The 23,420-nt window shown below is 40.4% G+C and overlaps 3 protein-coding genes across 9 annotated transcripts in view; 2 read left to right on the top strand and 1 right to left on the bottom strand.

Moving 5' to 3' along the window:
• The first annotated feature begins 390 nt into the window (after positions 1-390).
• Positions 391-7,360, top strand: parla (presenilin associated, rhomboid-like a). 3 transcript variants are annotated; one of them, XM_028592400.1, is made up of 12 exons: positions 391-431; positions 1,060-1,291; positions 2,732-2,925; positions 3,841-4,024; positions 4,127-4,231; positions 4,346-4,478; positions 4,607-4,702; positions 4,862-5,011; positions 5,417-5,487; positions 5,579-5,680; positions 5,980-6,077; positions 6,682-7,360. In XM_028592400.1, the coding sequence occupies exons 3-12, from the start codon at positions 2,846-2,848 to the stop codon at positions 6,830-6,832; spliced, it is 1,170 nt and encodes a 389-aa protein (XP_028448201.1). In that variant the 5' UTR covers positions 391-431; positions 1,060-1,291; positions 2,732-2,845; the 3' UTR covers positions 6,833-7,360. The 3 variants fall into 3 exon arrangements, with proteins under 3 accessions (XP_028448201.1, XP_028448203.1, XP_028448202.1); XM_028592402.1 differs by having other exon boundaries at positions 6,005-6,077; positions 6,682-6,801; XM_028592401.1 differs by lacking the exons at positions 391-431; positions 1,060-1,291 and having other exon boundaries at positions 2,308-2,925.
• Positions 7,361-8,454: 1,094 nt separating this feature from the next.
• extl2 (exostosin-like glycosyltransferase 2) lies at positions 8,455-13,212 on the bottom strand. The gene is made up of 6 exons (XM_028592403.1): positions 12,670-13,212; positions 11,577-12,013; positions 11,382-11,452; positions 11,113-11,228; positions 9,142-9,588; positions 8,455-8,905 (listed from the first exon to the last, which is right to left on the bottom strand). Exons 1-5 carry the CDS (start codon positions 12,687-12,689, stop codon positions 9,189-9,191), a joined length of 1,044 nt encoding a protein of 347 aa, XP_028448204.1. The 5' UTR covers positions 12,690-13,212; the 3' UTR covers positions 8,455-8,905; positions 9,142-9,188.
• Positions 12,726-23,420, top strand: part of zgc:110366 (glyoxal reductase) — a 28,390-nt gene continuing 17,695 nt past the window's right edge. The window contains exons 1-11 of one of the 5 annotated variants that reach the window (XR_003693844.1): positions 12,726-13,446; positions 13,829-14,077; positions 14,262-14,363; positions 14,515-14,606; positions 14,986-15,168; positions 15,277-15,336; positions 15,740-15,826; positions 16,567-16,632; positions 17,778-17,862; positions 18,056-18,117; positions 19,592-19,594. Coding sequence is in view for 4 of the 5 variants with exons in the window: in XM_028592406.1 (XP_028448207.1) it covers positions 13,371-13,446; positions 13,829-14,077; positions 14,262-14,363; positions 14,515-14,606; positions 14,986-15,168; positions 15,277-15,336; positions 15,740-15,826; positions 16,567-16,611 (894 nt within the window). In the remaining variant the exon portion in view is untranslated. Of the gene's footprint in view, positions 13,447-13,828; positions 14,078-14,261; positions 14,364-14,514; positions 14,607-14,985; positions 15,169-15,276; positions 15,337-15,739; positions 15,827-16,566; positions 16,798-17,777; positions 17,863-18,055; positions 18,118-19,591; positions 19,595-23,420 lie in introns of those variants that run through there. The other 4 variants (XM_028592406.1, XM_028592404.1, XM_028592408.1 and 1 more) reach the window with 4 other exon arrangements.

Raw genomic sequence — 23,420 nt, 5'->3', positions numbered from 1 at the left:
ACGAATCGATAAAATCGATAAAATTCGATTACTTAAAAAGTTGGCAACGAATTTAATTATCGATTCGTTGTGTCGCGCAACTATTAGGCAACCTAGTCGCGGAGATAAAAAAAATTGAGTTGAGCGCAGAGTGGAGCAGCGCGGAGCGAAAGAAAAGAAAAAAGAGCAGAGCGGGGGTAGAGGAAATACGGAGAGAGACCGGAGGGACCCGTAACGTTGTTCTGAAACACTCGGCGGAGGCAGAGAAATCAGTACGACCCAAGTCATCCAAGGTGTGGGAGCATTTCACACTAAATCAATCAAAAACGTGTTAATTGCAAGATAAGCAAAAGCGACACGGCATGGCACGGGCGCACCGCGGTGATGAGTCAGCACCTAAAACGTAAACATGTTGGAGTCCTTGATGAGGAGGACGGGAGTTCAACAGCAGGGTAAAGTCACTACACTATCCTACTTCTGTTCCGGTCTGAAGTGAGGAACGTACCGTCCCTCCAGTAGCTCTTCTGGTGCGGCTGTTTACTCGTTATCCAGCTGACTAGCATGACAAGCTAGCGTTAGCTCGGTAATAACTGTAATAAAGCAGGGGGGGTACAGTTTACAAGACTAAAGACATGGTTTTATTCACTCGCCTTTTTTGGCCCATTAATTTTTCAATCTGTTTTCATGTATATATTATGTGCTATGTCCCATATCAGTTATTGTTGACAAATATAATAGTGTGTGGTGTATAAACGAACTTAATTTGCACTTACTACAATGATGGTAATAATTTAATGAATAAGTGTGTGTGTGTGTGTGTGTGTGTGTGTGTGTGTGTGTCTGTCTGTCTGTGTGTCTTGTCTGTATCTGCTATTTGGGTTACTTACCTTTACACAACTATTAACTAAAACAACAAGTATGTATATTGAGTTGATGTACATTAATGCTTTTTTTTAATCCGATTTATCGATTAATCGAAAAAATAATCAACCGATTAATCGATTATTAAAATAATCGTTAGTTGCAGCCCTAAAGATGAATGAGCGTCCTCCATGAATGACAAGTTGTTTCCGGTTTCAGACACTTCCTGTCACATGACCGAGGCCTTGCTGCCCTGTTGCCGACACAGGCGAATCCTGGCTGGCGTCGTTTAGCTGCAAATCGATGAGGGGACCTGAAAGAGGACACCTTTGCTGGGGGAGGAAACACACACACACTGCATTGATCAGAAAGGCACCTTTAGTCCTCTTCAGATTCAGAGAGAGATGAATGAGGGTTGTGTTGTTGTATGGCAGGACTGCAGCGTCATACGGTTCTTTTACCTAAATTAACTTCTACGCTGCTTAAATATTTATGATTCTCACCCTCTATTTCGTCCACACATTTCTCCCTTTCTGTTCCTCCTTTCGGCCTCCCCACCTCAATCCGTCCTGTGCTTACTCCTATCGCTGTCATCCCTCCCTTCTCTTCTCCGCTCTCTTCATTCCTCCTCTTCCTACCCTCCTACATCTCCCTGTCCTACCCTGTCCCAGACATGCACCTATGGGATATCATCTAACTTGGCAGTGTGTCCTTGGGTCAATACAGTGGCAAAGGCATATCGCTCTTCTTTCTTTGTACACTGTATATTTGACCTGGAACCTTAGGACTTTCCTGTATAACTATATAATTGTATCACAGAAGTGAGATTGTATTATAATGTCCCCACAGGATGTATTGTCTGCTTCAGTTAAGATTAATTACCTGCTGCTAAACTTCTTTTATTCTTTTCTAACTATATTGGGTAATTTCTCTGAGCATTATTGTCTATAGCTAAAGTAGCCCAGGTAGTCAAGTGCAGATATTGCATTGGAGGAGAGCCTATAGTTACTCTGCAGACACTGCAGTGCAGCCTTCTCACTGTAAATTCTACCTTTTTCACCTATTTCTTACTCCCTGGCAAGCTTGTGAGGAGTTTGTGGAACTTTTCCAGATGCCAATAGCAACACCTAGTGCCATCAATACTGTTTAGTCCAAGGCTTCTACAGCTTGTATGTTTTAATAAGAAGTAGAAGGAAAAGTTTTATCTTCCCTAACATGCAAAGGGTCTGTCCTGTCATCATGTGTGTTATTTTCAGTGTTTACCAGGTCACAGTGAACAACCTGAGATAATATGGAGATGTCTGCTCTTTTCTAGCAATACTTACAGAGGGGATACACATTATGTAAGGTGGAAAACGGCCTGATATAATGTGTATCCCCTGTGTAACTTTAGCTAGAAAAGAGCAGACATCTCCATATTATCTCAGGTTGTTCACTGTGACCTGGTAAACACTGAAAATAACACACATGATGACAGGACAGACCCTTTGCATGTTAGGGGAGGGGGTACACATTATATCAGGTGAAAAATGGCCTGATATTTATATCCCCTGTTTAACTTTTGCTAGAAAAGAGCAGACATCTCCATATTATCTCTATATAAAGGGCGCTACTTTGCACCATTATTTCAGAATCTGAATCGTCTTAATTGGTGGGGTATACTTATGCATACAAGGAATTTGACTGTTTTAAAGGTTTCTAATAGTTCTCAGGATGTCCATACAGTATCTACATACAAGCCACATTATTACTGTTAACTGTGTGTACATATTTACAAATAGTGAAAGGGTGCAAATATATATATATATATATATAGAACCCTACAACCCCCTTCCTCCTTCCTCCTTCCACTCCTAAAAAAGTAGCTTACTCTTAATTGTTACGCCAATAGCTCCCGAGTGGAAGCGAGTGAAATTCAGACGTCGGAGCTTTTACGCGAGTCCTTGAAAGCAGCATTAGCTCCAGTGTGAGAGGGACGGGCTTCAGGCAGGAGGTCATCACAAACATGGCGTGGAGAGGATGTGTAATGAAATGGGCTAAAACCGAGTTCCTCAGGTCCAACAACACTACTTCACGAAGCTCCAGGTGAGCAGATGTAAAGCTGTTCATGTGGTAGGGTTCTCCTATTCAAGAATAACACGGGCAGGACGTTTTTTGTGTGTGTTTGTCCATCTATCGACAAACGTGATTAACGTTTATTTTAAGTTACCTCACGTAAAATATTCCCTCGTGTCATTGAAAAGAGATCCACGGGACTGAAGACAGCGGTATATTTCATTTGTTTACAGTAAAAATGTACAAGACCAGCACTGTCCGTGATATCTATCTCTGTTCAAGCAGCATCACTAATGTACCACTTTTCCTACTGCCTTCTATAGCTTAATAAATCAATATGGTAATGACCAATGGTCAAACGTTAGGTCATGGGGCCTAATTAACTGAGCATACATGGTACTCACATAGACTATAAATATTAACAGTCTATGGGTACTCATCTAGAATAGCTACAGTTAGCCTATACATTTAACGCAGATGGTTCTTACCATATGGGTTCTTCCAATGAAATTATCAGGAAAAGTGTGTTAGTCATAGTAACACTAACGTCTCATAATATAATATAGCGACTAAATTGATAACCGATTGGTAAATCGTGTCATTCTTTGATTCCAGTTTATGAGAGATTGATTGATTGATTGATTGCTTTTTTTTTTTTTATCTCAAGCGATAGTAAACTTAATGAGTTTTAGACTGCAAATCAGACAAAACAGGCAATTTGAAGACATCACGTGGGCTGGCATTTTTCACTATTATTGACATTTTAAAGACCAAACAATACAACAAGAAAATAGGAACGTTACATTTTTTTTTTCCCCCAGTGTGGCTGTTATATTGCTTTGCCTTATTATATCATACAGGTGTTTGTGTTATTGTGTATTTAACAAAGCTGTCTATCTGTAAATTAGGTTCTAACATTGTGTGTGTACATGTTTTGTTTGGCAGACTGAACCCCCACAACCAACAGAGGTGCAGTTTCCGTCGAGAAGCCAAAAGGCCGGATACAAAGAAAGGAAATGTCACCCAAGAAACAAAAGCTTCACCTTCTGAGGCTGGCAAACCAGGTCCCCCACCTCCTCCCAAAGTCCCTCGACCGACACTTTTAAAACCCCTGATGTTCACAGTAGGAGTAGGTCCACCCATTCTTCTACTAGAATGAGAAGAAAAAAAAGATGCATGTAGTACTTTGGTTTGGGATGATGCCGTTGGTTGTTGTCTTACTCCATGTCAGTTTACAGGCTGCTCCTTTGGTGTGGCTGCCATTCTTCAATATGAGACCCTGAAGTCAAGAGTTACGACTGCAAAAGCTGAAGAGGAGTCAGAAAAACTCTTACAGGTGAGGTGTAATGATGCAAAGTGCTGTCTCTCTCCTCCACTGCTGTTAACGTATATAACCAATGCACTAATAGGCTGCTTGCAGTGAGTCAGCGAACCATTCCTATATCACCAGGGGTCTCAGGACATGGTGTACTGGCATGACTGGTGGAACAAACTGTCAGGCTTCCAGCGACAGCTCCTTCTCCTTGTGTCCATGGTAGATGACTTCTGGAGCAGTCTCACAGAGGGACAGAAGACCGTAACCGGTAACTTATTTTGCAGACGGACTCCTTTTGTCATTGTCTTTCTTCAAATTGAATAGCTAGCATCCACACCTTTACACATGTTGAATATAATCCCACATTTCTTCATAATCCTTATCACTGTTTTCCAGGCATCATTGCGGTAAATGCTGTAGTTCTGTGTTGCTGGCGCATCCCTTCAATGCAAAGAAGCATGATTAAGTACTTCACGTCCAACCCAGCCTCCAGTGAGTATGCATGTTCTTTTTAAATCAAATGCATAATACAAATGGCTTACATGAGGACAGTAAGGGGAAGGATTTTCTTGCATGTGTAAAATGTGCATCTGGATCCACTGGCCATGATCAAGTTCTCTGTTTCGGTCCATTTTTCTGTCCCCCCACCAGAAACACGGTGTCTTCCCATGGTCCTGTCCTGCTTCAGCCACTACTCCATTATCCACATGGTGGCCAACATGTATGTCCTGTGGACATTCTCATCGGGAATTGTCTCTCTCTTAGGGAAGGAGCAGTTTCTTGCACTCTACCTGTCTGCCGGTGAGTCAAATAAAGATAGAACTGGGGTCTGATAACATTGAATTGATTATATATCCAGTATTGGAAAAGCATTGAATCTCTCAAACCCAAATCTCTTTTAATCTCTTACATAATCTATTTAGGTTCAACGATTTAAGTAATACAACTTATAAATAACTTAATCTTTAAGTTATCAAATTTAATGACATATTTAGAAAACTAAAAAGACATACTGTACATATTACATATTTGCTATTTAGCTAAATGGCATTTCATTAGACTCATTAGTCTTGGAGCTTAACACATTTGGATATTTTAACAGCTGGAACTAGTTGGTTAAGTATATGGTATCTATGATGAAATGGATGAATTAAGTTTTATGCGTGGAAGAAAGAGTGATATCTCAATTATAATGTGTATTTTCAGGTGTGATTTCCACTATGGTCAGCTACATGTGTAAAACTGCCACTGGACGTCTCCATCCATCATTAGGAGCAGTAAGATATTTGCTCAAATCTTCATACAGCTTGATTTTTAACGAACTACAGCAGTCCTAATGTTTTGACCTGTCTTTTGTTTGATCTATAGTCAGGTGCTGTCATGGCCGTACTGGCCGCAGTCTGTGCAAAGGTGCCAGAGGCCAAACTAGGAATAATCTTCCTCCCCATGATCACTTTCACAGCAGGAAGTGTAAGTGATGCACTGTGTGTGGGTGTGCACTCCCAGGTTGCTTTGTTATGTAGAGACACAACTCTGAAGTGTAATGTGACTAAAAAATTTGAGTTTGTGAATAGGGTGTCTACATTCCCGTGTTGTGTTTTAGCTGCAGATAAGAGATGTAAATCTGTGCATGAGCAAAACGGACAATGTCCTGTGAGTGAATGTGTAAGTACTGTATGCATGTCTGAATGCATGGTAGCTTAATAGTTCTTGATTTGGTGCAGCACATTGTGTGTAACGTCAGGTTCCTGTCATTGTTCTGCCTTAAGGCGCTGAAAGTGCTTGTCGCCATAGATACAGCAGGGCTCATACTGGGATGGCGGCTGTTTGACCACGCAGCTCACCTTGGAGGAGCCCTCTTTGGAGTGTGAGTGGCCAACGTTATTTTTCATTGAAAAGAAGAATAGCGTATTTACGGCTTTCGTAAACAACAAAGATGCAAAAACTCCATAGAAAATGCATAAATGATGTGTTTCATATTGGGGCAGAATGTCCTTAAGTCTTATATTTATCCTCAAAACACATCAGATGCAGTTAAGAGATAATTTGATTGTTGCCCAAATTGTAAGAAATGCAGTTAAAAGTGTTAAACGTCTTGTAGCTGAGGTTCAGAGTTCATTCTCAACAGCAGGTGAGAAAGCAATCGCACCACAAAGTGTTTTTATAGTTTGAAAAAAAATCATCTTAAATCAAAGTCCACTTACAGGATCTTTATCTTCGTCAGCAGATGTGCAATAGATGGCTCAGTTACCGTTAGTATGGGATTTCACTTTCATGTGATAACAGCTGATGAATACACTCCGTTTACTATATACTATAATTATGCATTGTTGCTCAGTTATTCACAATATACTGGAACTTCAGCTTTTTCAGCGGCGTACATCTTCTTATCGTGTATTATTATAATATGGTTTGGTAGTATCCTGTCCTGCAGTCAGTACATTTCAACCGTCATGTTTCTTGTCCTACAGATGGTATGTGGCGTATGGTCACAAACTGATTTGGAGGAAGAGGGAGCCTCTTGTGAAGCTGTGGCATGACATGCGTTCTCCAGGTGCTGGTGGATCCAGGCCAGGAGGTGGGCCTGGGGTCGGTGGTGGTGGAGGACCTGGACCACAATGAGACTCTGCAAGGTCCCTCGGATCCTTTTTAAAAGAACTGGGAGTCCAAAGTTACCCCAGAATATGCAAGGACACTTTTATCCACCGAGAGGGAGTCGGGTGTAATTGTTTATTAATGAATATAGTTTTTTATCAGAGTTTGTAATGACCATAAGCTGATTGATTTAATGGTATGCAGAGACTGGAAATTTATAAAAAAAAACAACAGGTCAGACCTCACACCTTGTGTTGCAATCCAGAGGTTTACTGTGTAGACTGATAACATCGGCAGCCCTACAAGTAACTCCTTCAAACTACAAAATGAAAATATCATCACTCTCCTACCTCTTAATAATGCATAATGTTTTAAACTTTTGTTTTAAAGTTAGTTTTTTTTCCTGTTAATATTATTGAAAGCAATTGTATAAGCCTGGGCAGAAAAAAAACAGCGCTGATACGATTCAGTGATTTAATTATTTGCTAACTTCAATGTAATTATACAGTCCTGTGGGCTGGTCTTATGTTGCTATTAAAACTGGAGTTTCAACAATCAGAGTTCATTATTCATTTATATTTTCATTTAATTAAAGAGGGGACTATAGTCCTCATTAAAACAAGAATTTACCACATAGATTTGGGAACAAGCGGGAACTCGTACTTCTACACACTGGTGAAAAAGCTGTGGAGTGATACTGTTTCCGTGTCAGAAACAAGATGCATGAATAGGTCAGTAATTCAGCTTGAAAGACCTGAAAACTAAATAAACTCGAGAAAGGACACGACCCACTCCTAAATAGGGAACTACCGTTTTATTTCAAACTGGACCCTATTTTCCTATGTTTTTGTGTCTAAGTGACCGATGGGAACAACAATCTTAGACATTGGTCCAGTATTAAGAGATTGCTGCAGTCTGCAGCGGAGAAATGTAAGTTAATAGGGCAATTGTCCAGCTTGTATTTACCTTTACAAAAGTGCTTGTTTTGCCACTGACAGGCTCAGATTAATAAGTGTCTGACATTATGGAAAAGATTTCTAAGGAGGTCGACCTTTCTGTTAAAGAGTAAGATTCTTTTTTTGTGGAACGGACAGAGTCCGAAACCAATAAAGTGTATCTTATCTATCTTTTTAAACCTAAAAACATCCGCGAACTTGAGTTCGCTAAACCCACCAGACTCCATGTAAATATGCAGTAGTTTTTTAGCATCGTAAAATACACTTTAGTCAAAGTTGACAGAAACCAAATAAAACGATGAAAAGCAGTTTTGGGTCGTCTTTCCACTTTTCCAACCATCACGACTCTATTTTTGGTTGAAATAAACACACAGTTTACCTATTTACATGTGAAAACACGTTGGCTCTATACACACTAAAAGTATTGCTTTTTTTAAATGGAGTATGGTGGTTTTAGCGCTAGCGACTTCAGAACTGTTTCTGGTTCAACAAAAAAGGTCTCTCTGAAAGGATCCTTTCCATAATGTTGTCAGACACTTAGAATAGTAATCTGAGCCTGTCAGTAGCAAAAAGAGCACTTTTGTGACACAAAAACATAGGAAAATAGGGTCCAGGTTGTTACCCTTTACTCTTATTTACCGATAATGATGAATTCATCCACAAATTCTGTTCAAAGAAAAAGTGTTGGCTTTATTTAACATGATACAGTCTTTATAATGTGCACACATTTATAAAAAAAATTTAAAAAAAAGATTGTCTATGCATGCATAGTAGGAATTACCTAGAATGTACAAAATACCTGTATTTTATTCTATAAATTCACACTTTGCTAGGGACACAGTAACTACACATACATATACAAGCTCACCAGAAAAGTGACATTCCATAAACAACTATAAATGTAGTAAAAACAAATGTGAACGCGACAGCATCAGAGAGCTGTAAATCATGGTTACAAACGAGGCAAATTGTCAAACACCTGCTGGTCGTAAAACAACCACTACAACAATCCACTGAGAGAGTTGTTCACACTGAAAGAAAGGCAGTTTTGGTAATGATATAGAGATTACCTTATCAAATATAGACGTTTCCTCAGACTGGGCCATGTGTAGAAAATTGTGATTGTCCGAAATCCATGATAGTCCTGCGGATGCAATGATGAAACAGCTCAGTATCACAAGATACAAAAAGAGCACAACACTGAGCAGGTAAACTGTAAGCAAACAGGCTAAATATTCTTATTTAAAAAAAACATTAAAAAAAAAAAAACAACTGAAATTTGAAATTAGGCTTCCTACACATGCAGGGATCAAAAGTGTCTAAACAATGTCAACCTAATCCTGGGCCTAGACAGATGTTATTAATCCAACGCAGACTTACTTGAGTCTGTCTTCTTTCAATCCAAAAAAAGTCAGCTGTGTGGCAGCTCAGCCTCTACTCTTATGGTTGGCGTAGCTGGGGAAGCCAAACTGGGAGACCATCAGGTTGGAGAAGCAGAGTGGCATGAAGCCATAGATCCGTGTCAGCCTGTTCATACAGTAGGACCTCTGAAGAAGGTGTTCAGGACGATGCCACATACCCTGGTACCCGCTCCTGGCGTCCTTTTCCAGGTTGCGGAGGTCTACAGGTTTGACAAAGACCCCAGAGGGTCTGTTAACCTTGCCTATAGAGTGTTTCCTCAAATACAGCGCTACAGCAAAGTTCATGGCAATGTCGTCACAATTCTGTGTTTCATCCACCAGTGCATGCACTGCTTGAGGTTGGTCCTGGAAGAGCTGCAGGTAGCGGCGGTGGAAGAAGGCAGCACCAACTAACACCATGGAGTACCTGCAGAGAGTGGATCAAGAAAAAAGAAAAGTATTTCAAAGAACGAGCTTTCACATCAAAGTGAGACCAGGGATGGGCAGCATTTCAATTCAATTTATTTAAAATACTAATTTATTTACATTTGAGTATTTTGTAATTTGCATTTAGCTGGACAGGAAAAAAAATAAGATTTAATTTGTAACAAAATACTTTAATAGCTTGTATCTGTATATTTGAAATACTTAAAAATACATTATTTAATGTTTTATTTTCAAATAAGACATTTTTATCCCGAGGTTTTGAACAGTAGAAAAAAAAACTGTACAACAGTTAGCCTAATCACAGTGTTTGGCGAAATGCAAGTGAGTCACGTGATCACCAGGCCTGCTGTCATCCACAAGAACTGGTGCATCATCGTGGCCTAACTGTTCTGTTACCCCAGTAGAATTTCAGTTGGCTGTTCAATTCAATTCAATTTTATTTCAAGTGCAATATCACCATAAGACATGGTGTCAAAACACAACAGGGAGTTCAGTAAAAAGTTAGGATTAAAATAATTAAAAAAAATACATTTAAAATCATTGCGGGTATACATGTACATGAAATAAAAAGTGGTACAAGGGTGAAAACAGAAGATAGAGGAAGTCATAATAATTGTCCATAATGTTGTTTGGAAAAAAGATTTAAAAGTGGTGATAGAGCTGGCTTCTCTGACATACAACGGAAGATCATTCCAGAGGTATGGTGCTCGATAAGAAAAGGCACGGTGGACTGCGGATATCTTTTTGACCCTAGGAAGATTGGTACCCAGGGAGCGGAGTTCAGTCAGTCATTGACTGACAGAAACCACCCAGCATGCAGCCCTGAATTTGCAGCCTCCCACCTCCAAAATATACTGATTTTCCACTTCAAATTGGAGACTGTGGGAGATGTGTTCACAATAGAGGTGTTGAAATGAATAAAATAATCGATGCATCGAATCGTGGACGATGCTGTATCGATAGTCGGCCGGGCCATAATCGATTATTTCTCTTTACAATTTAATGTCGGCCTAACAACCTTTCTGTTTACATATTCTGTTATGTTTTGCACATTCAGGAAGTGCCATGTGCTCAGTGCTGTAGTTTTATGTATCCAATTTATTTAGCATTAGAGCACTGCAAAAGGTTTTGTTTTTGAAGCTTGAAAAGCTATGAATTAATAGAAAAATTTATTTGACGCATCGAGATATCGAATTGAATCGCTTACACGACAGTCGTAATTGAATTGAATCAGGAGATCAGTGAAGTTTCACACCTCTAGTTCGCAAGATGAGTTTGCTACATTCCACAAGCTCTCTTAGCTTTTTAGGTCTAATAAATAGACAACAGTGTAACATTCCACAATTGTATAAACTTAGGGGGCTAAGGCTCAGGGGGGTGCACGCTCAACCAGAGTCTGGAGCAGCCCATCTCAGAGTAAGACCAAACTAAACAAGGAGCCAATAAGATGCATTTTATGTGTAGCTTGAAAAGAAAATTATGACAAAAGAAAAGCACAACTTACTGGTCACCTCCAGCTGCTTCTGGGTCCTGCAGTTCAAAACTGCCGTAACTGTACACTCCTCCTGCTGTTGAGACATGTTTGCGTGGGACGAACCCAACAATCTGGTCTGGAAATTGCTGCATAACCAAAGACAAAACACTTATGCTGTACCTGCTGATGGTGCAGTACCACATGATTCAATCCAAATCAATAATATACATATTATCCAAATCCAGTGTAGATGCAGAATGTTAATCACTGTCATCTACATTGTCCCTGAAGCTTATTACCTTCCAGACAGAGAAAGCAAAACTGATGTCGGGAACACTGACCAGTGTGTCGTCATCCAGCATCAGCACAGCTAAGGATCAAAGCAAAAATCAAAGAATCACCACTGAAAAATATTGAAATAGGTAAAATATATAGTTCTATAGAAGCACAGCCCCATCTCAGAGCCTAAACAATAAGCAGACGATATTACCGACCATCAGTATCAATCTCAGGGAATGGTTGTAGTCTGTTGCGCATGTTATTGATAGTCTGCTCCTTGAAGACCAGAGGGACCGGATGAGGCCCCAAAGAGTTCCATAACTTTAGGGGTGTCTGCTCCCCAATGTTGTTCCAGACTATGATAATCTGCTGAAGATGAGGCGCTGCCTGGTAATGGTTTAGAAGTTTGAGCAAAATGTCTGTGCGGTTGTAAGTTTGGATGATGATGGTGAACCTGTGCTCCTCCTCTATGCTGTCACTATGGTGGTCCTGTGTAGGATTATTTTTTAGCACTCCTAGGCCACCACCACCAACACCTCCTTGGTCCTCAGCAGGGGGCAGCAGAGCGGTCAAGGCTGCACCAACCAGGAGTAGCAGCAGGATTGGCCAAACCAAATAGGCTCGCCGGAGCCCCATGCAGCATCGGGGGACCCTGCATCATAGGAGGCACAAAGATAGGCAGAACATCCCTTTAAGCGTACTCCGGGTCCCTCCAAGCATTTCAAACAGAGTTCACTTAGGCTACATTGAACGCAAGCTATGAGAGGAGAGGTAGCCTATGGCTTTACACTCAGCTGTTGCAACTGCAACTTATTTTGTGGAATCACTTTTTGCATGTCCACGTGAAGCTTTCAGATCACACTGGTTGACTATATCTAATGAAGTAATTCTATATAAAAAGCCTGGTGCGGAAACAGTGTGCTGCCAGTAAGGTGAAAACTGTTGCCGATGAAATAATTAGTCAGCAGCTGGAGACGACCCACTAAAATCAGCAACTTTAGGTTTATTTTCTTTAAGTGAGTCTCAGGATAGTTTTTCGTATGGGGCAGAATCCCTTCCTACACCGCGCGGCTGCACATACTGAATTTGTTCAGTAAGCAATGCAAAATAAATATGAGCCTGATGTTACCCCAAAACTGCCTTAAGGTTAGAAACCATTACTTAAATGTTTAACACAATTCATCCTAAACCAGTAATATTTCTATAAATAACTTACACATAATGCCATACCGTAGAGCCACATAATAGAGCTATTTATTTGCATTAAGCACAATAGAAATTACGTTTTATTTATTTCCATAAACTCACCTCATTTTGTTGGCACTCATAGTCCGTTTGCTTCATGGATGTATTGGTTTGCTTTAACGTTCCACGGTCGCCATGTTGGCTAACTCTAACTAAAGAGCCTAAAGGAAAAGAGCTCTGCCAATCTAACATTAGCGTCAACGTGGTAGGAGTGGACGTCACACGCTAAACAAATGCACGGCTTTGTTGTTGGGAAAACCTGCGAATAGCCAACTAACTTAAAAAAAAAATAGCGATTTATTTGAATCGATTATACGTTACAGTTACGTACAATCAGTTTTCACTCACTGGAGCATATTTCGTACCCTTTATTGGAGACCGACGCCATTTTTGTTGTGCTAAATTTACGGATTACTCATTGGCTTGCATGTCCTGCCATTTGATTTTCCATTGGAGGCGTATCTCCACCCAGTCCAGAGATGCTATCGCACTTCGGGTTGAAAACGATTGGAAACCAGGAAAACACTTAAATAAGTTCACAAAACCTGGAACTACCATATACTGTCTATGGGAAGTACTGCTCGCATCACATTTCAAGTAGCCTAGTATTATTAGTGGTGAAGTGCTTGAATGGTTTGCGGGTATTAAGCAAGTAGTAAGTCTTAAGTCTTAAAGTATCCAGCACAGATAGAGACGGTTTTAATATAGAGGATATTTGCAGATAGAGAAGAGTAATTTAAGTTGCTCAGCACTGCCCAGGGAACATGACCTTCGCACCAGAGCTGAGTTGTCCTACAATCCCACTTTCCAATGGTCTGCAGATTCCGTTATTTGGATTAGGTGAGTTCTGTGTAAATCCATGTTCATGATAACACGAATGCATAAAACACAATGAATGCAATATGATGTTTTACAGTTAGTTTTAACGTTTTATGGTAGCTACATCATTTTTTTTTTTAAATATGCCATTATGGGGAAGAACCGATAAACAAAGCTACAGTTGGTAACTTTAATAAAACAATAAACCTGTTTCATATTTGCTAAAACTGTATGCACTATAACTTTTAAAAGGTACTTTCATTCTTTTCTTTCTGATTTGTTGAATATTAAAAAGATCTAGCCTATCATTGCTAACAATGTTCTAAATTGTAAATGTATATGTTCATACGGTGCAAAATAACCTTTGAATGGAACTGAGCTGACTTGATTCTGTCTATACCAGGCACATCACATCATGGCGGATACTCCCATGAAGCCATTGTGTATGCACTCACCGAGTGTGGCGTGCGCCACATTGACACAGCGAAGCGCTACGGCTGCGAGAAGAAACTGGGTGACGCTATCACAGAAAGTGGGATACCACGAAGTGATCTGTGGGTCACCAATAAACTGTGGCATGGGGACTATGGCTACAAAGCCGCAAAGAAGGCGTGCCTTGACTCCTGCTCGCAGATGGGGGTGGAATATTTTGGTATGGGTTGTGTGTTTTCTGTGTTATCATTATCATGGGAGATGTGCCAACTTTTCTCCAACAATAATTGTTCTTTCCTTCTTTTTGATATCATGGCAGGCGTCATTCCCCAACGTTGTATGCAGTTTGTGGTCCGTCTGTCTTTTGCAGTCGTTCATTCAATCATCACCTGCCCCCTTTTCAGATCTGTACCTGATGCACTGGCCAGAGTCATCGCGACCTGGTTGCTCCAACAGGGAGATGAGAGCTGAGACTTGGAGAGCTTTGGAGGAACTGTATAAAGAAGGTACAGAACATGAAAGATCATCTCAGAAAACAGTTGGAAAGTATGCAATAAGTGACTACAGCAAGCATCTTTATGATAGAGTACTGTCAGAGTGGGTATTTCATAGAGCATAATCCTGTGTATCCATATGTATCCCTGTTTGTCACTATAGGGCTGTGCTGTGCTATTGGAGTGAGCAACTTCTTGGTCCATCACCTGGAAGAGTTAAAGGAAGACTGTACTGTCGTGCCACATGTCAACCAGGTAGTTTTTTTTCGTCTTCTTCCAGAAAACCCTCAATTAGATTCATGTGGGGGTTTTTTTTGCTAAAAAAAAAAATCTGGTGAGATTATTCTCCTCCTCCGCCTCAGTAACTTGCGTACAGTACCTGAATCTTTCAGAGAGCAAGACACATACAAAAAAAATCAAATGATTCAATAATAGATATTTGTTCAGCGACATGATCAGGGATGGATTATGTAGGTAATGTTTTCCTTTCTGAGATGCTTCAAAACAAGAATCTTTGGTGTGCTGTTCATCGCAGTGTTGGAGTATTCGAGTAAATGTTAAAAAAAAAAAAACAGAACTGCCTGCATGCAATAACATGCCTTTGATGCGTCTTAAAGATGATATGATCCACCAGGTGGAGTACCATCCTTTCCAGCAGCCCAATCACCTGATGGAGTACTGTCGTCAGGAGGGAATTGTGTTTGAAGGGTACAGTCCTCTGGCCAAGGGTCAAGTCCTCAGCAACCCGACTGTTCTCCAGATAGCAGAAAAACACAGCCGCACACCTGCTCAGATCTGCATCCGCTGGAGTATTCAGGTTGTCACATTGTTCAGATATTGCCCGCCCTAAGTTGAATTGGCCTGACACATTGTTGTTGTTTTTTTTTTTATCCACATTGCTATGGTTTCTCTGCTTTTTCCTTAGAATGGAGTTGTTACAATCCCCAAATCTACGAAAAAGAAGAGGATTCAAGAAAACTGTCAAGTGAGTTAAAAAAAAAAGGTTTACACGCTATTTTGTAAAAAATGTTTTATGAATTAAGAAAGGATTAAGGATGATTCATTATTGTGAGCCACCGATCAACCAGGTATGACAACATTAGAAAGGGAAAAAAAGAAACGCAGCAAAAGGCTAACGCACAAAATTAAGAGAGAAAAAATAGAATATGTATTAAAGTATAGATTGATGAAAATAGTTTTTTTTTTTGGTGACAATGATTAATTCTAGGCCTCTCTCAGGAGAGCAGGCAGCCAACTCTTACTACAATCTGTAATGACTCAGCCATACCTTTTCTCATTTCACCCGTTACTTCCTCCTCCTCCTCCTCCTCCTCCTCCTCCTCCTCCTCCTCCTCCTCTACCACCTCTCCTCTCACACACACTCGTAGGTGTTTGGGTTTCAGCTGGAGGAGTCGGACATGGCCGCTTTGGGAGGATTACATGATGGAAGACATGTGTCTTGGGATCCAACAAATGTGGAGTAACATTATGCGAGAAACCCCAGAGCGTGCTTGTCTTTGAACTAGTTTTGTCAGTAGTCTATATCGACAACGTTTCATTTACTGGATAGTTCCGATGCGGCCGGATGTTCCGCCGGATGTTCCTCACCTTCCGCTTTCTTTGCGTTGGCATTCTAAACTCTGATTGATCTAACCTTGAGATTGTATTTGGATTTTGAATCCTGCTTCATTCATTAGTGTCTCACATCTTGCTTGGAAAGAGACTGCCTAATGTGAAGTTCATTCATCTCAGCTAGCACTACTGGAAAGGATAAATAAATGGGCACGTGAACTCACCGGACCACAACGTTTTTAAGTGCCATACTTTGACCGCAAATTAGCCTACGGCTAGAAGTCCCACACACATTGCATCGGTTGCACTTTAGATGTAACATATATATATATATATATATATATATATATATATATATATATATATATATATATATATATATATATATATATATATATATATATATATATATATATATATATATATATATATATATATGTATGTATATATATATATATATATATATATATATATATATATATATATATATATATATATATATATATATGTGTATATATATATGTGTGTATATATATATATATATATATCAAAGAAAAAAGATGTTAGCAAATCCTTTCTAAATACTGAATGTTTCCCTGTCACACTGAGGATGTGAGGTCATTAATCTTTTTTTCATTTTCAGGATTTCCTAGATGGGCAGGGCACTTTAAACATACCCATTCATTGACTTTAAAAGCTTCATTTGCAGGTAACTGTATGTGTTGGGAGAATATGCATGCATGTATTTTATGTTGGCTAATATTATGTCTTTTTTTAGATAGGGCTGGTGGGTAAAGTAGGATGGTACGGGTATGGGACCGACTGATAAATGTTGCAAATACTTATGTCAAATAAAAACAACTCCGCACCATGAGAAGTCAGAATGATGTTATTGGAAGGAAACCTGTAAAGCTCACAGTAGACGAGTATGTATTGGTGTTAAGATGCCGAGATAGATACCACTCTCAACAAGGAGTCAAATCCAGACCCAGAAAAACTTGTTCAGTGGAATGAGCCCAATGCCTAACCATACTCCACTGCACCCGCAAGGTATTCTGGAACTGACGGGGGGGACCCACCCACCTAATTATGCTAAGGCATAAGAGGGACAGTGAGAAAGAAACCCCTGGCAGCGTCACTTCACGAGCAACGGAACACTCTTTGAGGAGAACGGACTGATTTTGAGTTTGTTTGTTTTTTGCTTCAGTTAGGCTGGTTCAGTCTTTCAAGAAACCATGGCTTTTGGGCAAGACATGGTGTAATGCCTACATGCTATAACATGCCTATGATGCATCTTAAAAATAATATGATCGTGGCCGGGTTGGATCAGTGGGTAGAGCAAGCGCACATATACATAGAGGTTTATGCCTCGACGCAGAGGTCCAGGGTTCGAGTCCGACGCGTGACGATTTCCTGCATGTCCCCCCTTTCTCGCCTAACTGTTTTATCCATTAAAGGTGGAAAAGCCCCAAACAATAATCTTAAAACAAAAAAAAAATGATATGATCCACCAGGTGGAGTACCATCCTTTCCAGCAGCCCAATCACCTGATGGAGTACTGTCGTCAGGAGGGAATTGTATTTTGAAGGGTAAAGTCCTCTGGCCAAGGGTCAAATCCTCAGCAACCGACTGTTTTCCAGATAGCACACCTGCTCAGAGACTATATGCTGAGTGTGCATAAGTAAAGCACTCAGTCAGTTGTGGCCTATATACATGCATAAATAGGTGGGTGGAACCTAAAATATAAGAGGGACTGACAAGAGAAGCTCCTGGCAGTCACTTCACGAGCAACTAAACACTGTTTTGGGAGAACTGATTGTGCAGGTTTTGAGGTGTTTATTTTTATTTTTTCAGTCTTCCAAGAAACCATGTCTTCTGCAAAAGACTTTTCCCACAGGGAAACTTTCAAACAGGGTGCAAATGCCAATACTTGGAATAGGTATGTTTGTAAAAGTGTCTTTGAAACATTATCAGTACAGCACACACCTGTAAATAGAAATGCAACCAGCCAGATTTGTGTTCCATTAAAATAATTGTGGATTATGCAACGTACATGTCAGCCTCTCACTGTCGACTATGCAGGACACCGCAGCATGACGTGGTCCAAATTGTGTCTGTTCCCTCTCTCTAAGGCACATCCCAAGTCGGAGGATTCTCTCAAGAGACTGTTCTGCATGCTGTCTGTGAGTGTGGCGTAGGTTGTTTTTTTTTCTTCCAGAAAACCCTCAATTAGATTTATGTGTTTTTTTTTTTTTGCTTAAAAAATCAAAAAGAAATCTGGTGAGATTATTCCCCTCCTCTCCGCCTCAATAACTTGCGTACAGTACCTGAATCTTTCAGAGAGAAAGTTACACATAAAAAAAAAATCTAATGATTCAATAGTAGATATTTGTTCAGCGACATGATCAGGGATGGATTATGTAGGTGATGTTCACTTTTCTGAGATGCTTCAAAACAAGTCTTGCGTCTTGACACTTGTGACAGTGCAGCTGTTATCAGAGATAGTGGGGTACCCCGAAGTGACCTGTGGGTCACCAATAAATTCTGGCCAGAGGACTATGGATATGAAACTGAGAGAGGGGTATGACATGCAGCTAAGGGCCACGGGTCGGAATCAAACCCCTGGCCGCTGCAGTAACATGGGGCGCATGCTCTTCCAGGTGAGCGATGGCGCCCCAATGAAATTCCTCATAATTATTTATACATTAGTAGGTCATTGATATACCAGGGTTGGTGCAAATGTCTGTTTTAATTGTATTGTTCATCTCGACCTGTGAAATTAGAAACGAATCAACATAACGTAGGCCTATGTGTGACACATTTTACTCTTTTTAATTTTTTTTATTTAAGGGTTGTGTCGTTCTATTGGGGTTAAAAACTTTGATTCACCACCTGCAACAGTTAAAGCAGGACTGTTATGTGGTGCCACATGTTAATCAAGTAATTTCACAACGCAAAAATGTTTTTTTCTCTGAAAAAAGCCCAAAGATAGACATGATCCTTGTCCAAAAGGGGACAGACGAGATAATTTGGGTCACACAAGTCTCAACCAGAACATACCGGCTTGTTAGGATAAGCATTGTTATATCAACTAATAGCATACACCATCAGGTGGAGTACCATCCGTGCCAGCAGCCCAATAAGCTGATGGAGTACTGCTGTCAGGAGGGTATTTCAGGGGTACTGCCCTCTGGCCAAGGGTCAGGCACTAAGCGACCCCACTATTATCCAGCTAGCACAGAAGTATGGACGCACACATGCTCCGATCTGCATCCGCTGGAGTATCCAAGTATCCTATTGGCATTGTATTTTTGTTTGCCATATCTAGTCAGGTTTAGATGCTGTTGCAGTGTTTCCGCTCTATTATTATAAATATAATTTAATGGAAGTCAATTAAATATATTTCAATCAGGAGAGACTTCGTTGCAAATATGCAAAGTTCATTGTACATATGCAGTCTTGGGAGTCCATCCTTAAAATAATATTTTTTTGGGGTGGTGAATCCCCCGATGAGCCCGACACTGGTGTTGGTGGTGAAGAGCCCGAAGACCGGACCGAAGGAGTTGACGGGAGCGGTCTGTCGGAGGAGGACCCAGGATTCCGTGAGTGATGACGACTGGAGGTGAAGGAGGAGGAGGAGGGTTGCACTCTTGCCTGAAATGACCAAGGGGGTAAGCCAGCCTCCACAAAGCGTAGCTCCTATGGAGCCATTTTGTTGCTAACAAGCCATGGACTGCCATTCATTTTGACGTCACTTTGACAGCGAATAACTTTACATCTGAAGCGTTTAAAGACTCTATTTGTCCATTGTTTATTTCTAAAGAAACACGACAATGTATAAAAGGCTCCATTACCTTTTACCTCACGTTATCGCTCCGTAGCAGACGTTTTTCTAAAAAATAGGCTAATGCTTTTGTCAAAACCATGCGACTTACTGTCGCATATTAGACAAATTACCATACAGTAGAGGAGAAGCGACTTACATTAGCTGTTTAATTACTAATGTTAACTAGCATTTTAGTTATCAATAATTAGCCTGTGCTTATGTTATCTCCTTACATACTGTATACCTACGCTCTCCGTCTCTGTGAGATTGGGAATGATTGAGATTTCTCTTGGCACAGCTACCAGAAGACTTCCAACTTTCAGACAGGTTGCCCTCGTCACATCTACGTCGGCAAGCTCAGTTTGCAGCTGCGCAGTAACACTCAGCCCTCACCAGAAAGCAAAATTACGAATCCCACTATGGCCACGCCAAGACCCGCCCTACGAAGCAGCTTGATTGGTTGGGGTTAGGCATTTCACCTCGAGTAGTTAAGGTTAGGGTTAGGGGATTGGTCAGGGGATAGGACCTGTTCATGTAAGCATGGACGCCTGGCCAATAGTAGTGTGTGAACGCTATTGAAGGGCGGGTCTTGGCGTGGCCATAGTGGGATTCGTAATATCGCCACCGGAAAAGTGCTTCTAATATCCTTCACTGGTCTCCGTCCAGAGCTACGGGATCTGTTGGTCCATTCTTATATACTGTCTATGGAAATGACAACTGCCAGCAGCAGAGAGAGAAACAGATTTAAAGCACGGATGTGATGCTGTGATTGGTTCGTGAAATTCATGGCCGAGTCTTATTGGTTTAACTGAAAAGTGAACGCCTCGAAACAGCTGTTCAGTTTGAGAGAGAGAGAGAGAGAGAGAGAGAGAGAGAGAGAGAGAGAGAGAGAGAGAGAGAGAGAGAGAGAGAGAGAGAGAGAGAGAGGGGGGTGATGAAGTTTAGAAGTCTTCCTGAAAGAATTTACGCTGAGCTTCATATGTACAAAATACATGCACAGCCTCAGTCAAAAGTTTCAGTATCCACATAAAAAATAAACTTGTTGGTCGAATTTTCACCACAGTATTATTCCTGTAGTCCTCTTAGAATGGAGCTATTACAATACTAAAGTCAACCAAAAAGGGGCGTGTAGTAGAAAACTGTCAGGTGAGTTGTAAAAAACATTAAGACCGAAGAAAGAAAATTAAGTCCGAAATTGCAATTATCTTAATGTCCTTTCCAACTTGTATTTATTATAATTAATATTGTACTGATAATTTTTACATTTTCAATACCCTTTCTTCCTTCTCTTCACACTCTTTTAGGTGTTTGGATTCCAGCTGGAGGAGGAAGACACTGAGACTATAAAGAACTCGCAGGATGAGAGACGTGTCCTGTGATCCAACATATGTGGAGTAACACAAGGCATACAGTATTTACTGCAGAAATAATTCACTAATGCCTGCTAATTTTCATTGTTTATGGATGTTATGAAATTGCACAAACTCCCCAAATTCAAATTTGGTATCACCTTTGGCAGGTGCACACTTTTACTTTGAGAGAAAATTAAATAATTTTGACTCAAATGATGTTTGTGTTTCTGGGCAGGGCTGGTGCTGGGCCATTCATAATAATGAGATGACGATTACTGAGCGTCAGTGTTGGGAGACGTATTCAGAGGATTTACTTAAAGTCGTAATAGTTCCACATTTTGGAAAATACACTTTTTTGCATTCTTTGCTGAGAGTTGGATGAGGAAAATTGATAAATGCTCTCATGTCTGTATGGTAAATATGAAGCTGCTTAGCTTAGCTTAGCTAAGAAACAGGGAAACAGTTTAGCCTGGCTGTTACAGCACAAACATGAGAGTGGGACAGATCTTATAATCTAACTCTTAAATAAGCCTGTTTTCTCAAATACTGAACTACTCCTTTAAGTTACAGTAATAATATACCACAGTGTGAACATACAATATCATATACTCCATTGCAATGGGAAGTGCTTGAGTAAAAAGCTTAATTTGTAATACAGTGCATGAGTTTCCAGCACCACAGCTAGAGGGGTTTGTGTCTAGTACAGTATTATATGGGAAACGGTAAGGCAGGTCTCAACAAACATTAACCTAAATAAACCCGATCAACGGGTTTAGGAGAGGCATGAAAAAGCTCTGCTCAGCAACGTGCCTCTGTCAATTCAACACCAACTCAGAAGTATTTTATAATCTTGTTCAGTTGCATTTCTCTGATGTTCTCCCCTCTTTGTACAGCAATGGCTGCACCTAAACTCAACCAGTGGTAACAGATGATTTGATGATGATGATGATGATGATAATGAATAATTTTATTTCAGTTAACATACATGAAAGAAGCAATTGCACTGCCCAAGGGGAGTTGGGCAGTGCGGGCTTTACATTAGACTAAAGGTGACCCACAATTCTGTTCTTATCAGGTGTAATCAAAATACATCTTTTTGTTTATCCTCTAAAATAAATAGTTCAGTAATAGAGATAAAGAATAGTATTTAAACCAGGCAGTTAGTGTATGTGTAGGTGATGTTATGTAAATACTGTACATTCGTAATTTAATGGAAGATCTTCACTTAAAACGTCTTTAACACTATTCAAAAAACAAAAAACAAATAGTCTGACTTACTAGTGGTGGGTAAAATAACACACGCCTATCAATGTATAAATTTAAATTAAAGGTGCCATGGCATGAAAATTTCACTGAGGTTTTTTAACATTATGAGTTCCCCCAGCCTGCCTATGGTCCCCCAGTGGCTAGAAATGGTGATAGGTGTAAGCCGAGCCCTGGGTATCCTGCTCTGCCTTTGAGAAAATGAAAGCTCAGATGGGCCGATCTGGAATCTTCTCCTTATGAGGTCATAAGGAGCAAGGTTACCTCCCCTTTCTCTGCTTTGCTCACCCAGAGAATTTGGCCCACCCATGAGAGAGAGACATCACAGCTTTCAAATAAGCAAAGTGGCAGTTGATCAAGGACACACCCCCACCCTCCACCTTGCCCCCCCTCTCTCCTCCTCAATAGCTACAGACACAGAAATGGCATATACTAAGGAAAGCTCATTGTGGGACTGGCTCTAGTGGCTGTAATTCTGCACCGAGGCTGAATTTCGGGAAAGAGACTTCAGATACAGTATTAGGGGACCACTAAGGCCTTTATAAAAGCATCCAAAGAGCACCATGTCATGGGACCTTTAAGACCCTTAGGAGTAATGACACCCTTTCCCGAACTGCTTCAACGCTTCTTAAAATCCTGCCACTTAAGTTCTGAACCCTGTGTAGTGGGTGATATTCTGCTGTTTTTGCTGCACAGATATTTCCATAATGTTTAGACTGGGGCGATCGGATAAGTCAATAAAAGACATTTGGCATCATTCTGGTGTTCCTAAACCAGCGTTGATTCGGTTTAGTGGTTGGCATGAGAGCATTTTCATGAACGTGTGCACATTATACAGAGCAATCCTCAGACGCAAAAGCTCCACAAGGTGGGTACATTCGGATCCTGGTACCTGGTTAAATGTTTCAGTTTGTCAATGCTCGGTATGATTTGAGATTGTTCCTATTGACAGAAGAAAATAATTGGTTGATTGAATTTGTTTTGCCAAATTTATATGATGTGGTATGCCTGTGATGTTTTTTCAGTCCATGCCGATGTGGTAAAAATTTACACAAA

Source organism: Perca flavescens, chromosome 12 (assembly GCF_004354835.1).
Source record: "Perca flavescens isolate YP-PL-M2 chromosome 12, PFLA_1.0, whole genome shotgun sequence".
Lineage (NCBI taxonomy): Eukaryota > Metazoa > Chordata > Actinopteri > Perciformes > Percidae > Perca > Perca flavescens.
This window is presented reverse-complemented; position numbering and strand designations above follow the sequence as displayed.